The following is a 14492-nucleotide window of genomic DNA, read 5'->3' on the forward strand; positions in this document are numbered from 1 at the left end:
TAAAAGTTTGGTTATAGCAAATAGCAACACACTGTTATGACCCTATCACAAACTTTTGTCATGCTAATCACGAGGTATTTCAGAAAGGTAACCCATATTCATGGGCAAATGTATATTAGAAGTATTATTGTGATTTTGCAAATGAACCACTCTTTTGTGTGTTTATTTTGCAAAATCAATTAATTTAATTTAGGTAACAAATTAGCTTTTTATAATAAAATTTTCAAAAAGAAAATTATGTCAAGCTTGTTCATGAGTTTTCGAGTCAATCCATTCATATTTCAGATCTTGCTTTATTAAGATCTTAAGCTGAAACCGAACTCGAGCCAAACTTTGAGTTTTAACCAAATCGAGCATCAAATACTTTCACGAATAGGCTTGGTTTGGTAATGCTCCATAAAAAATCCGGGAATTTCACTGATATTACAATATTACATGTACGTAATTAATCATCATCCTGTTTTTCAATTTTAGAGGCAAGTGCATTACCGCATTAGATCTTTTCACTTTTACACTGCACCTTCTCTCTCTTCCATTAAAACTTCAAAGCGTGCTCTTGAGTTTCCATTGAAGCGTGCTCTGACTTCTCCATTGAAGCGGCTTCTGATCTTCTCCCCCATTGAAGCAATTTCTGAGGTAATTCTTTGTTTGTTAACATTGAATTTCAATCCCAAATCTAGGGTTTTGTTTCACAATATCGCTGATTCAATTGTCAATACAGTCGATTTAGGGTTTTTATTAGGCGGGTTATTGAACTATTGGCTATACTTACTGAAGCTATGAATATTTATAACGAACAATTTTGTTGCTAGAATTTTGTTGTGTGCATTGTACATTGATATTCTAAGCGAGAAGATTTGATGTGATTTTTTTGACTCTAATTTGATGATTGAGTCAAATTTGATTGCCAATGTGTTGCATTGTTCGAGCCTCAGAAACTATTGATTTTCTTTGTTCGAGTCAAATTTGATTCCATTGAGGCCCGAGCTGTGCTTGGGTTTTGAGGCTAGTTGAGTTTCAGCTCGAGCTGAGCCTGCCTAAATTCTATTGAACTCGCATCGTATCTACTCCCTCCGTCCCTAAATTACATTCTTGTTTGTAAAATTACACGGGAATTAAGGAAGAAAGTATAAGACAAATAACAATAATGAAATATTTCAATGTGAAATACAAAACTTTAAATGATGTCTTTGAATAAAACAAAGATAGATTAATAATTAATGATGTCATGTCATCAATCCTTTGCAAAAAATAGGACCAATAACATGCTTCTAATTGAAAACTAAGAACCAATCATATTCATTAGGTTAGTTATGGGAAGTACAAACTTGAGAAAAACGATGGAGAGAGAAAATAAGAGTGAGATTAGGATAGTAAGAGTAAGAAAGCATTAAATGTACAACAAAAAAAGAGAGTTGATTTGGGATATTTGAAAAAAAACTTACTAAAAATGGAAAGGAGGAATGTAATTTTGGAATACCCAAAATACAAACCAGGAATGTAATTTAGGGACGGAGGGAGTACGGTTTTTCTGGGTTGGCCTTAAGGTTTAGCGCCCCCCTAATGAACCCCCTCTTAAGAATTATATGATTAGCAAGGGATCAATAGTCCATACCATTGAGTCACTTCAACCAACCAGAATAAATTTGCAGGTTATAGTTTTTAGCCCGATAATGTTAGGATGGAACTACAAATCTGGGCCCATTCTCCCCAGGGGCTATAAGATTGCCCAATCTAAGGCAGATTATTGCCAGGAAGCTTAACAGAGAATTGGTTAATGACAATAGGCATGCTATTTCCCCGAACTCTGAAGCAGACTTCAATGGGCCTGGATTTCAATCATAGCCACAGAGCATTCACCTCTCCTGCCCTAGAATAGGGATGTGCCTGTTAAAGATAGATATTGGTCGAATCCTAAAGTTTTATGAATATCATTTTCTTTGTTGCATCTGTCTTTTGTTAGCTGATTTTGGACTTGCTATTCATGTGCAATTGGCTGATGGGAGTTGTTATTTGTTAACAAAGTATGAGTTAATTGCTATGCATATTGTTATATTTTTAATTTCATGAACCTAAGATGTTTTGAATTTGTGACCTATATTTCACAATGCCAGCTACAGCTTTATCGTGTCTTAAGAGAATGCAAATGACATCGGATGAGGAGCAGCCATCTGATGAGCAGCAGCCATCTGATGAGCAGCAGCCATCTGTTTATGTCAAATATCGTTGCTTGTCAAGGTTGGTTTGAGATTGTTGCTTTCTTTTTTTATTTTTTATTTTTTAGAGTAGTTGAAGGGTGTTTTCTCATTCCCATTATTATTGTTATGGGGGTGGGAGTGGGGGGGGGGGGGGGGGGGGTGAGGTGGGGGGGGGGGGGGTGGGGAGGAATGGGCTGTGGTGACAGGGATGTATTTAAACAAATATTTAGGAAAAAAAGAAAGTTCAGAGTAAAAGGAAACATGTTAACCCCTCCTTTAGTCCTTTTCAGTTTGAAAGATCTGTTGGACTCTCTTCTTATGATAAAAGTCTACGGGTAAATAAGTCATTGGGGCATTTGATATGATATTTTGAGCATAGTGGCAACTGTTTAAGAATTAACTGATGAAAAGTGTTCATTGTGAAGGGTGGGAAAATTGTGAAGGGTAAATGAGAGAATTTTCTGTATGGCGAAAGAGTCGATCTTGTAAGTGAAATCTTTTTAATCATGAGTTGGTAATGGGAATCTTAAGGTAATGCTTCCCCATAACAAAAACAAAGAAGCATAGCTGCATAGTCACTGTAGAATGAAGGTTACACTTATGCCCTTAGTGTTGTATTGCTCATTACTCAGTATTGTTGAGAAGGACCAAAATCACCAAATGTGTGTGTGTGTGTGTGTGTGTGTGTGTATATATATATATATATATATACATATACATATATACATGTACATATATACATATACATATATACATGTACATATATACATATACATATATACATGTATATATATACATATACATATATACATGTATATATATATATATACATATACATATATACATGTATATATATATATATACATATACATATATACATATACATATATACATGTATATATATATATATACATATACATATATACATGTATATATATATATATATATATATATATATATATATATATATGTATATATATGTATATATATGTATATATATATATATATATATTCTTGTGTTAGGTTGCAATTTTTTGTAGGTTAGAGCCTTATGGGTCAATTTCATTTCAGACAAAGTAAACAGAAGCTTGAGGAGTTGTTACGGGAGTGGTCAAAGTGGCATGTTCAGAATTCTTCTGGAACTCTAGTAAGCTCTCATCACTCTAGCTTGTGGATTTCCCCTCTCTCGCTCTTTATATTTTTATCCAACACTAAGGTTGCTTCTCTCTCTTATACCACTAGAATGGGCAGCTTTTTTGACAACAATAAATTTGCTTCTCCCCCTTATACGCTATTTGTAGCTTTTCCCCCCTAATTTATCTAGTGCTATCTTCGTTATTATGTCACATGCCCATAGTGTCAACTGCAAATAATGCCTTGTCAAAAATCAACTTGAATGCAAATCAATCCAAAAACCGATTCATGAAAAAGTTATAGTGACTTGAAAAACTTTTATACCAGACCTAAATTACCAAAAAATTAATGTTCAAAGTGTATTAAACCTACTTTGACCTGACTACTAAAAATCATCATATCTTTAGAGAAGCTATCATTAACTACTTTTTGCAAACAATGTTTTTAAAATTATTACCTTTATACTTTTATTTATAAAGCCACCTTTTCTCAAAGTCTAAAATTAATATTTAACTTCCCAGAAGAAATCCATCCAATGTTTTGTCACACGGGGTCCATGTACTAAAGTAGTGCTTACTTAATACCAATTAGGGTTTTGGCTTTGTTGGTACTTTAACTTCTTTGTTGGAACCGAAATTGTACCAATAATGTAATAATTTGTATCAATAAGAGTCTTTTCCATGCATTTGTTCAATTTAGCACTCATTGTTTTGCATTTTATCATAGCTTATATTCCGTGGGAAGGGTACAAATTTTGAAGATGTGGTACTCATTCTAATTTAAATAAGCACCCTCTTAATTGGGCAAATCGCCAAGCTAAGTTCACAAAATTAATATAAAGATGAAACTCTATTATTAGACTTAGTATTTCTTATTTTAAAGCAGGTATTGGATGATTGTGAGCTTTGATGTTATGAAGGGGTATTATTTTTCGAGGTATGGGGTGGGGTGGGGTAGTTGGAGGTGGAGCAGGCAGGTTGTGGCGGATTTGGGGCAAGTACATAGGATCCACCCCCAACCCCATCACCCATGGCGGGTATTACTTTTATCTCCATCCTTGCCTTATCACCCGCCAAATTGGGACCCTTCCTTGCCAATGATTTAGTTATTTAATTTATACCATTTACAAAAGGTTGCCTTTGACAAAATTTTCCCTACATAGAAATAAAATGAAATTATTAGGACTTCTCTACACAAAGTGAATTTAATTATTTTAATCATTGGGATAACATTGTCAATGCATAGAAGAGATTTTAGGTACATCAAGGTGATTAGGAGTGAAATAGGTTATTAAAGTTAATGTGTTAGTAATAAAGCCTTGGTTTTTTTTTTCAGTGTTTCTGTTGGTTCATTTGTTTATGAGCAATTTTCACTGCTATGTTCTTATTTTTGATTGTAAGTTTGGATGTCTAACTTATACAGGATCGAAATGGAGGATCAGAAACTGGGGAAGGAACATACTTTCCAGCGTTAGATATTGGCACAGAAATGAATACTGTTGTGGTGAGTGTATTCACTTGCATCTTATTTTATGGTAACAATTTGCTTTGTAGCAGTACATTAGGAATGGGTAGATGGCCTAGATGGCATTAATTGCACCAATAATCTCTTTCATGCATCTTCATTTTTGTGAGATTCTGAGTTTACGATTGTTTATGTATTGAATGCATGAGTCATGACTAATTTTTTTGTATCATTGTCATCTAGAAACGCCTCTCTAAGAGTATTTTAGCATCTACACAGTTTACTCCGTTGTGCTTCCACCTTTGCCTTCAAACTAGATTTTTTAGTTTCACACAGTCAGCACACCTAATGTTGTTTCCCTCTGTAACTTTCATTAAAGACTTTAGTGACAAGTGAACCACCTTACCAATGTACTTGACGAGTTGACGATCATAGAATGAGCTTGTCTGACATATATCTGTTTCAATCAAACTTGGCAAATTGTCATAGGGCAGCTTCGAAAATAGAATAAAAGGGTTGAGACTTAATTTGCAAGTGATAGAGGCTATCAAAATTTAATTTTAAGGCTGTTCATACATGTGATGCATTGTTTTTTGTAGACGGGTGGTAACGATGTGTATATGGACCTCTCACCAATGTTAGTTCTAGACTGTGTATAGCTCACCAATGGTAGTTCCAAACTGGATATTCAGTGTATTGGTTTTGCTCTCAATTTGAGGTGTTGATTTACATTATGTGCCTATGCAGAGTTTTCAGAGGTTTTTTTTTTTTTTTTTTTTTTTTTTGGTTTTTTTCCTGATTGTAGAACTTCTGGATGGAGGATGAAATAAGGAAGCCAGAAGACGAGGATTTTAAGCCAGTTGAGGATGCATTTGTGCCTCTTTATGATCGTGAATTTGCATTGGGTTCAATGTCAGTTGATGGATCAAGTAACTTGGAGGGGTAATGATTTTATTTTTTTTGACTTCCTGTTGTAGTGGTAGTAGGCTTGCAATGGGTTACCATGCTCTACTTATTGATCTCTTGACCATTTCCCAATCATGAGCTGAATTTTGGCTGGTTCTTATGTTATGTGAGGTTGGAGCATTTGTCAATACCTGTGTATTAAATAATTTACTCTATTAACTAAAATCAAGACATATTGCAACTTTGAAAGAGAAAAAAACAAATCTTTTCATCATTTTAAAATTGGTGTAGGCCACACTAATCTTCTCTCTTCACTTTTCTGAGTTAGGCATGTTGTACTCCTATAAAGAGTGACTTTTTTTTGAAAAGGTTGAATCAAAGTTGTTGCTGACAAAATTGGCTGATAATTTAGACTCAAAAGCTCATTCATGTTTACAATTGCCTGTCTTCCTTATTTTTTTTTTTTACCAGTCCATATGTTCCGTATAGTTTCCAGGATTGTCTTCTTGTCATACATGCTTTGATTGATGTTGTCTTCAAGCTATTCCATGATGTTGTAGATTTCTGTTTTCTTTGTCAACATTCTAGGGGATCGGAGCTACTGGATGCCCCTCGTTGTTTTAATTGTGGCTCTTATAGTCATTCTCTTAAAGAATGCCCAAAGCCTAGGGACAATTCAGCTGTTAATAACTCTCGCAAGCAGCTCAAGTCTAAGCGTAATCAAACAGCTGGAACGCGCAATCCTACTAGATATTATCAAGACACCCCTGGCGGTAAGTATGAGGGATTAAGGCCTGGTGTTCTTGATGCAGAAACAAGACGACTTTTGGGTCTTGGGGTAAGATATATCCTAGTTAGCTGATGTGTACCTTTAAAGCTATACAATTCATGTCCAATATGGTGGAAATTGTAAGTGTGTGTTTGTTGATTTAAAAATCCTTGGTATTATGTAAAAGCTAACTACATAAAGAAAATTAGTAATCAGATGTAGAGCAGTGATTGGTTTGCTTCATTTTGTTTTGTTGTAGTTTATCTTTTTTTGCTGCTAGGTTTTAAGCTGGTCAAAATGTTCATTCTGCTTAGATTATAATATATAGTTTCTGCATTATTAATAATGTGTACTGCATCACTTTAGCTGTCCATTTATCTAATATGTTCCCAAATATAATTGAAGCTACTTTTATGCTATTCTTCTTTGAGTTGGTTCTATTTGATATGTATATTATCATAGAGTTGTAATATACCATTGTCCTAATAAAACAGTGAGCTAAATTTTGTTGCCCAAGAACATTGGGTAAATAGTATACAAGAATAACAAATTTTTTTTTTTTTTTTTCCCCTTTGTTTTATATTCCTTTCACTTATTACTCTCTTTGTACTAAAATTGTGTTTTTTTTAATCCTCACCATGTAATATTTTTACCACTCAACCTGGCTGGCAAAATTATTTTTGAAATATTGTAAAATGTTAAAATTAACACCATATTAATTACTTCCTTTGTTTATTTAGTTTACACACTTTGCCTTTTGCACCATTTAAATCCTACACTGTGATTAGCTTTTGTGATTTTTAGCTACTCCCTCCGTGTTTTTTTAAGTGTTGTTGACCGGCACATAGTTTTAGGCAATTTAATTGACTTAAATAAAATAAGTGGTAAGTGGGGTAGTTGGAGTATTAAAAAATTATAGAAGAAAGATATTGGAGTTAATAGTTTATTGAAAAGTAATGAATGTAAGAGGAAATAAATAATTAAAAAAAAAGTAGTGGTGGGTTTGGGTGGGGACCATGAGAGAAGAGAGATTCAATATTTTAATGTAGCTTTTTGCTGTAGTGTAACACTTATTAAAACACGGCCGAATTTGGTAAGTGTTACACTTAGAAAAAAACACGGAGGGAATATGATAAAACATAGTCATCTAGGATCTTGTTTGAATTGTTTCGATGTAAATTTTATTAACATCCGTTTTTTGTAATTTTGCAATGTTGATAATTGTAGATATTAATTGTTAATATTGTGCATTGATAAGTGTGATGAAAGAAAGGTGTCAACTAAAAAAAATGGAGGCATTTTTGTTTTTGAATTGTCATTTTCTCCTATATCTATATTTCAACGCTGGTTTATCAAGGACCTAGACGAGGTGGTGCAGGGTGTCCACCACTCAGAGAAGTTATATATTGGAGGGGATCTAAATGGGCACGTTGGGGCGAGCCGAGATGGCTATGAGAGTGTCCATGGAGGCTTTGGGTATGGGCAGAGGGACGCCGGTGGTGAAGCTATTATGGATTTTGCCCAATCATATGATTTAATTTTGGCTAATACTTGGTTTAAGAAGAGGGATTCACACTTGATAACTTTTCGGAATGGAGCAAATGCAACTCAAATAGACTTCCTGCTCACAAGGAGCATAGATAGACAAAGTTGCATAAACTGTAAGGTTATCCCAGGGGAGAGTGTGGTCACCCAACACCGGCTATTGGTAATGACTATTCGTCTGAAAGAGAAGGCGAAGAAAAAAGTTAGACAAGAAGAACCAAGGATAAGATGGTGGACCCTAAGGGATGCAAAAGCTAAGGTTTTTACAGAAAAGGTAATTGAAGAAGCGGATTGGGATGGAGAGGTGGATCCGGACATGACCTGGTTACGAATGAAGAACTGTTTCCTAAGAGTGGCCAAAGAGGTCTTAGGGGAAGTAAGGGGAAGAACTTCGGTACAGAGAGATACTTCGTGGTGGAATGAAGAGGTGAAAGCAGTAATTAAGCAAAAAAGGGAATGCTATCAAGCCTTAGGAAAATGTAGGAGTGATGAAACCTTTGCAGCGTATAAGGAGGCTAAGAGTAAGGCAAAGGCAGCTGTTCGCCAAGCAAAAGAAAAGGCATATCAGGAGGTTTATGAAAAGCTTGATTCCAAGGAGGGAGAAAGGATCATTTATAAGATGGCAAAGAGAAGACAAGAGGCAAGGAAGGATATTGGCATGGTGAAGTGTGTCAAAGATAAGAACCAAATGGTCCTAGTGCAAGAGGAGGACATCAAGGACTGGTGGAAGGGGTACTTCGATGAATTATTTAATGGAAGTAATGGAGTTGTGATAGGAGATACCTCTATGAGTGATGAAGAAATCAACATGGAGTATGTGCGAAGGATTAGGAGAGTAGAGGTGGAGATTGCACTGAGGAAGATGAAACCTAAGAAGGCGGTTGGCCCTGATGGGGTACCGATAGAGGTGTGGAGGTGTTTGGGTAAGATTGGTATTGATTGGTTAACAAACCTTTCCAACAAGATATGGACGGCTACAAGGATCCCACAAGATTGGAGGAAGAGCACCTTGGTCCCGGTTTATAAAAACAAAGGAGACGCTCAAGATTGTTCTAACTATCGAGGAATTAAGCTTATGAGCCATACTATGAAGTTGTGGGAAAGGGTGATTGAACAAAGGTTGAGGGCATGCACAAGCATTTCAGATAACCAATTTGGTTTTATGCCTGGGAGATCTACTATGGAGGCAATCCATTTGATAAGACAAATGATGGAGTTTTATAGGGTAAAGAAGAAAGATCTTCATATGGTCTTTATTGATTTAGAGAAGGCATATGACAAGGTGCCAAGAGAGATACTTTGGTGGGCAATGTTGAAGAAAGGTATCCCACGAAGGTATGTAGACCTAGTTAAGGATATGTATCGGGATGTGTCAACAAATGTGAGGACATGCGGAGGGTTGACAAAAGATTTCCCTATTACAATCGGATTGCATCAAGGGTCTGCATTAAGCCCTTTTCTTTTTGCAACGGTTCTAGACGAATTAACTAGACCAATTCAAGATGAGGTTCCATGGTGTATGCTGTTCGCAGATGATATCGTTTTGGTGGATGAGACTAAGGATGGGGTTAATGTCAAGTTGGAGCAATGGAGGCAAAGGTTGGAATCTAGAGGGTTTAAGCTAAGTCGGAGTAAGACTGAATATTTGGTATGTCGTTTTGGCACTCAGAGGGGGACAAGCAATGAAGTGGTGAGTTTGGATGGAAAGGATTTGACCATGAGTGAATGTTTTAAGTACCTAGGGTCGATCATCCAGAAGAATGGTGACATTGATCAAGACGTGACCCACAGGATTAAGTCAGGGTGGCTTAAATGGAGAGCGGCCACGGGAGTGCTATGCGACCGCAGCATTCCCTTAAAGTTGAAGGGAAAATTCTACAGGACTGCCATAAGACCAGTGTTGCTCTATGGTACAGAATGTTGGGCTTCTAAGAAAGAGCATATTAAAAAGATGGAGGTTACGGAAATGCGCATGTTAAGGTGGATGTGTGGAAACACTTTAAGAGATAGAATCAGAAATGAGGTTATTCGCAAGAAAGTAGGTGTGGCGGGCATTGTAGATAAATTAAGGGAAAATCGTCTGCGTTGGTTTGGACATGTAAGACGGAGACCCGAGGGTGCACCGGTGCGAAGAGTGGAAGAGTGGGACCATGGAGGGATTAAACGAGGAAGAGGGAGACCAAAGATGACTTGGTTGGAAGGAGTGAGGAAGGATATGAAGTGCATGGATTTACGTGAGGATGAAGTTTTGGATCGTAAGGGATGGAGGAGAAAGATTTATGTTGATGACTACACGGAATAATCAAATTTGGTTCATGTTAGCCGACCCCACTTTTGGGATTAAGGCTTTGATTGATTGATTGATTGAATTGTCATTTTCTCAAGTCCAAATTTCGGATCCGTGTGTGTGTGTGTGTGTGTGTGTGTGTGTGTGTATTTACAAATGAGAAGGTGTTAGAATGAGAAGAGTGAGAAATATTTTATGTGTATTTGTTTTGAATTTAACGGATAGAGTGAGGAACTTTTGGAACAGAGAAAGTACATAATAAAAAGATATATATTTACGATATAGCACTGATTTTATAAATTTCCCTTTTGCTGTATTGCATTTAGCTGTCTTAGCTGAAAATTTCCATTGATTTATTTCTTTTTCTTTCTCGACAGGAATTTGATCCACCCCCGTGGCTTAACAGAATGAGAGAAATTGGGTATCCTCCAGGGTACCTAGGTAAGTGAATTATCAAATTTAATAGCATATTATTCTCCTTCCTTATCATGCCCGTGGGTATAATGTTTCTTCCCCTACCCCTACATAAAAGGATCGCTTGAGATTGCGCGGAGTCTAAGGATAATTTATTTGTATTATTATTATATTGCGTAAGTGGGCAAGTGGTTGATTTATTTATTTTCATAAAAGGACAATGATGTCCATGAAAGAGAATTCGAGAAAGTATGATTAAAGATTAATAATATAAGTGGGCATCATGAAAGAGTAAAATATAATAAATTATACTGGTTGGATATTATGTGAATAGAGAGAAGTAATAAAACATTGCAGTAAGTTACCAAGAATTTAATTGATTCATTTTTTTTTTTTTGAAAGAGACGAATAAGGCAAGTCACGCAAAAGAAGAAATTTAATTGACTAATTGATTGACTAATGATAATAGTGATTGGAGGATAATTGAAGGATAATATCATCATAGAAATTCTTGGTTTAAAAAAAAAAAACAAAACGAAAACTGCAAATGATGAGATATGTTCATATTACCTTATGTTCATCTCTGTTTTTCATCTTTATTATTATTAATTTTTTTATTTATTTATTTTTTTTTTAACAAATATAGAAGTTAGAAGATGTTGAAGATATGGATTGATGATTTAGTTTAATATATGTAGAAGATATATAACAGCTAAATTAGAAAGAATTGTGTCTATATACATCCCATGACATAGTGTGTTGTATACATCCTCCATTTCTTTTAGTAAGACTCATTTCATTTTGGTGCACATATTAAGGAGTGAGAGAGAAAAGCAAAAGACAAATTACCCCCACCCACCCTTGTCCCACCTACCCTTCTCCTTGGCCAATTAACTAAATCAGCGACCAAGGCCCACCACCAAACCCTGTCTTTCATCTGTACCTAAGCCGCCGTTGCCACCACCCCCACCGTTGTTTACTCCTTTGCCGCCGCTACCCCACCTTTGTCAACACCATCTGTCTTACCACAAACCTTCTATCGTCTCTTTTCAAGATCACAACCATCAAGTTAAAACCATCAAATCTGAAACCTTCACCTTTGAAAACAAAAACACTAACAACCATGGCAGAAGACAACTTTAATTACATGTAATTACAACCCAAGACATCCCAAATCCTTTGAGGTTCTTGAAGTTTCTCCGGTTTAGAAGTGTGATTCATGACCTATTTCGCTCTAATGAGGGTCTTCTTCTTCGAAAATTAGAGTTTTCACTTCCCCCTCCCAAGATGGCGCAAGGCCCTAGGGGGTAAGGTTTAACATGGTTTGGTTGAGGTGTTTGTGGTTTGGCGTAGGTTAGGCGCACAAGGTGCATCCGAGGCACATTTGAAGCAAACTTAAGCCAAATGTTTTAAATTGTTCATATTGTGCTCCTCGCTTTAAAGAGGCACACTTAAGCGCAATAGAATTCCTCTTGCTTTAGCGTGCCTTACATTGGTTGAAATACTTAAATGGTATTGTCCTTGAGTGAAGCTATTTTCATGATTGTTCTATAAAGTAAAGAGATCTATTACATCCCACATTTTCTCAATGATGCAAAACATGCATTTTTGTGAATGGAGATTATCACTCGAAATTTCAGTGCACTACTTCTAGTCATTTTAAATCCATAATGAAATGCTCACTCCTTAATGTGTTTGTATTTGTTAGTATGTCCTATTTATTTCTTTCTCAAAAGACACTTTATTCAAAAGGAAGGGTAAAATTGGTTCTTTCTTTTTGTTTGATTTCTCGCATTTTGTTATTATATCCTATTTGTTTTTTAGAATAAATCATCTGTCAGGTATTATACCAAGTCCAAAATGAATTTGTCACTCTCCTTTTCTTCTTTTGCATGTTCCCACGTGTGAAACAAACATCGACACTGAAGTTTTCAGGTGGCAAGAAAATATTTGAGGCTGTGTTAAAATCACTTGCATCTAAACATAAATTAGATGGTGCACCTGGTCAAACCGATGTTCTTTAAGGGTTTAACTATATATTCGTTTGCTTTAAGTTCTTTTCAGTAGGGATCATATTCTTACACTTTATGTACATTTCAATAGGTGCACAAACCAATTATTAGCTGTCCAAATTATTAATAATGCGTGAATGATGATGTAGAAATTATGTGTTCATGTCTGTTAGCGGAAAGCTTTACTTTGGAAATCCGCATTATGTGAGGTCACACTAATCTTGTGGAGCTTTTTTATGGATAGTTTGCCTATGAGTTGGTGCAAAATTGTGTTAGGAGCCTATTTTTGCATTTAAATTTCAAATTACTTTGCAACTTTGATCTATTATTTTGCTTTATGATCTAATCTTGTGAACACTGAAATTCCAGTGCCAGATGATGAGGATGTGCCTTCTGGAATTACCATATTTTCTGATGAGGAGATTAAGGAGGACAAAGAGGAGGGGGGGCAAGAGGAGGGTGAAATTCTTGAAGCGGAACATGTTGAAACACCACAGAAAATGAGTGTAAAGTTTCCTGGCATAAATGCACCTATCCCGAATGATGCAGATGAAAGAGTTTGGGCAACTAGACCTTCCAATTCTGATCGGAATCGGTTTGTTGATGGTACTTACTCAAATTATTCTGCAGAGTCTTATAGTAGGGGACGACGCCGAGAGCATAATAACCGTGATTTCAAGGACAATGATTCATTAGGCTTTGACAGAGCTTCCAGGTATACACCGAGGTATAATGACCACGACTATAGTTCCCCATCCCACAACTCAAGAAAAAATGTTTCTGCACCTAGGAGTCCTAGTACTGGAAGATCTGCAGGTGATAGAGTTAGAAATGATCCTTTGGATTCAGAAGATACCTTAGCTCACCGATTATACAGCTCATTTTCGTATAACTCAAGTAGACGTTTTCCAGAGCACAGCAATGATTTAGACGGTAGCAGGGGCGATCAACCTGATTATTTTTCAAGAGTTAGGGATAGAGATGACAAACATCGCCATCGTAGTGGTAGTGGGCGATGAGCAGCATAACTTATAATTACTGGTCAATTGTATAAAGTTGTGCCTGTTTATACCAGATTTGTTGTACCATGGTTTTATCAGCATCTTCATTATTATTATTTTCTTTCTCTACATCATTTTTAGGGTCAATTCAAATTTTGGTTTGCCAATGTAATATTCTAAGTCTTTGTTAATTTGTTAATTTTTTAAGGGAAATTCCTAATGGTAACCCCCAACTTTTGCTACGCACCAATGGTAACCTCCCCTTTTTTTTATTATACAAAATGACCTCAATTAAGAATTTCATCTCACTTATGACATTAATGAGTGTTATGTAGTTAAAAAAAAGTTAACTATGGTTAGCTTTGTACAAAAAAAAAAAAAAAAACGCCAACCCAACCACCACCTCCACCCTCATCCCTCACCAGACCTAGTCAGCCCACCTCCAACCTCACTGGGACCTTACCGGAGCCACCGAACAACCTAATCCCTCACCAGACCGCCGAATCACCCACCTGAACCACCGAACAATTGCCTCCCCCCTTCCCCCGCCTAGACCCAACCCTAACCTCGCAACCTTCTCTCTCCTGTGGCCGTTTTGGTCGAGGAGGGGCGGTGGGTTTAGGGTTTGAGGTTTCGATTGTGGGCGGGATCGGAGAAGGCGAAAGGTGAAGAGAGAGAGGGTGGAGGAGAGGGCGGAGAAGAAAGAGAGAGAGGGAGGATCGGTGGTCTGGGGTGATTGGGGTGATCGTGGCTTGGGTTCGG

The 14492-nt window shown here is 36.5% G+C and overlaps 1 protein-coding gene across 2 annotated transcripts; it reads left to right on the plus strand.

Moving 5' to 3' along the window:
• The first annotated feature begins 273 nt into the window (after nt 1–273).
• On the plus strand, nt 274–13848 carry LOC145598064 (uncharacterized). Of its 2 annotated transcripts, none has more exons than XM_081654360.1 (8): nt 274–636; nt 2121–2238; nt 3270–3345; nt 4755–4835; nt 5602–5738; nt 6291–6540; nt 10681–10744; nt 13099–13848. In XM_081654360.1, exons 2-8 carry the CDS (start codon nt 2141–2143, stop codon nt 13746–13748), a joined length of 1356 nt encoding a protein of 451 aa, XP_081510486.1. In that variant the 5' UTR covers nt 274–636; nt 2121–2140; the 3' UTR covers nt 13749–13848. The 2 variants fall into 2 exon arrangements, with proteins under 2 accessions (XP_081510486.1, XP_081510485.1); XM_081654359.1 differs by having other exon boundaries at nt 275–636; nt 2115–2238.
• Nucleotides 13849–14492: the final 644 nt, after the last annotated feature.

This window comes from Chenopodium album, chromosome 20, assembly GCF_948465745.1.
Source record: "Chenopodium album chromosome 20, dcCheAlbu1.1, whole genome shotgun sequence".
Lineage (NCBI taxonomy): Eukaryota > Viridiplantae > Streptophyta > Magnoliopsida > Caryophyllales > Amaranthaceae > Chenopodium > Chenopodium album.

What these genes read in the sequence shown, in the direction of transcription:
- LOC145598064 (XM_081654360.1), top strand. Translation starts at nt 2,141, where the DNA reads ATGCAAATGACATCGGATGAGGAGCAGCCATCTGATGAGCAGCAGCCA. An exon ending in AAATATCGTTGCTTGTCAAG is followed by an intron (nt 2,239 to 3,269) that starts GTTGGTTTGAGA and finishes ATTTCATTTCAG; the next exon opens with ACAAAGTAAACAGAAGCTTG. An exon ending in AGAATTCTTCTGGAACTCTA is followed by an intron (nt 3,346 to 4,754) that starts GTAAGCTCTCAT and finishes TAACTTATACAG; the next exon opens with GATCGAAATGGAGGATCAGA.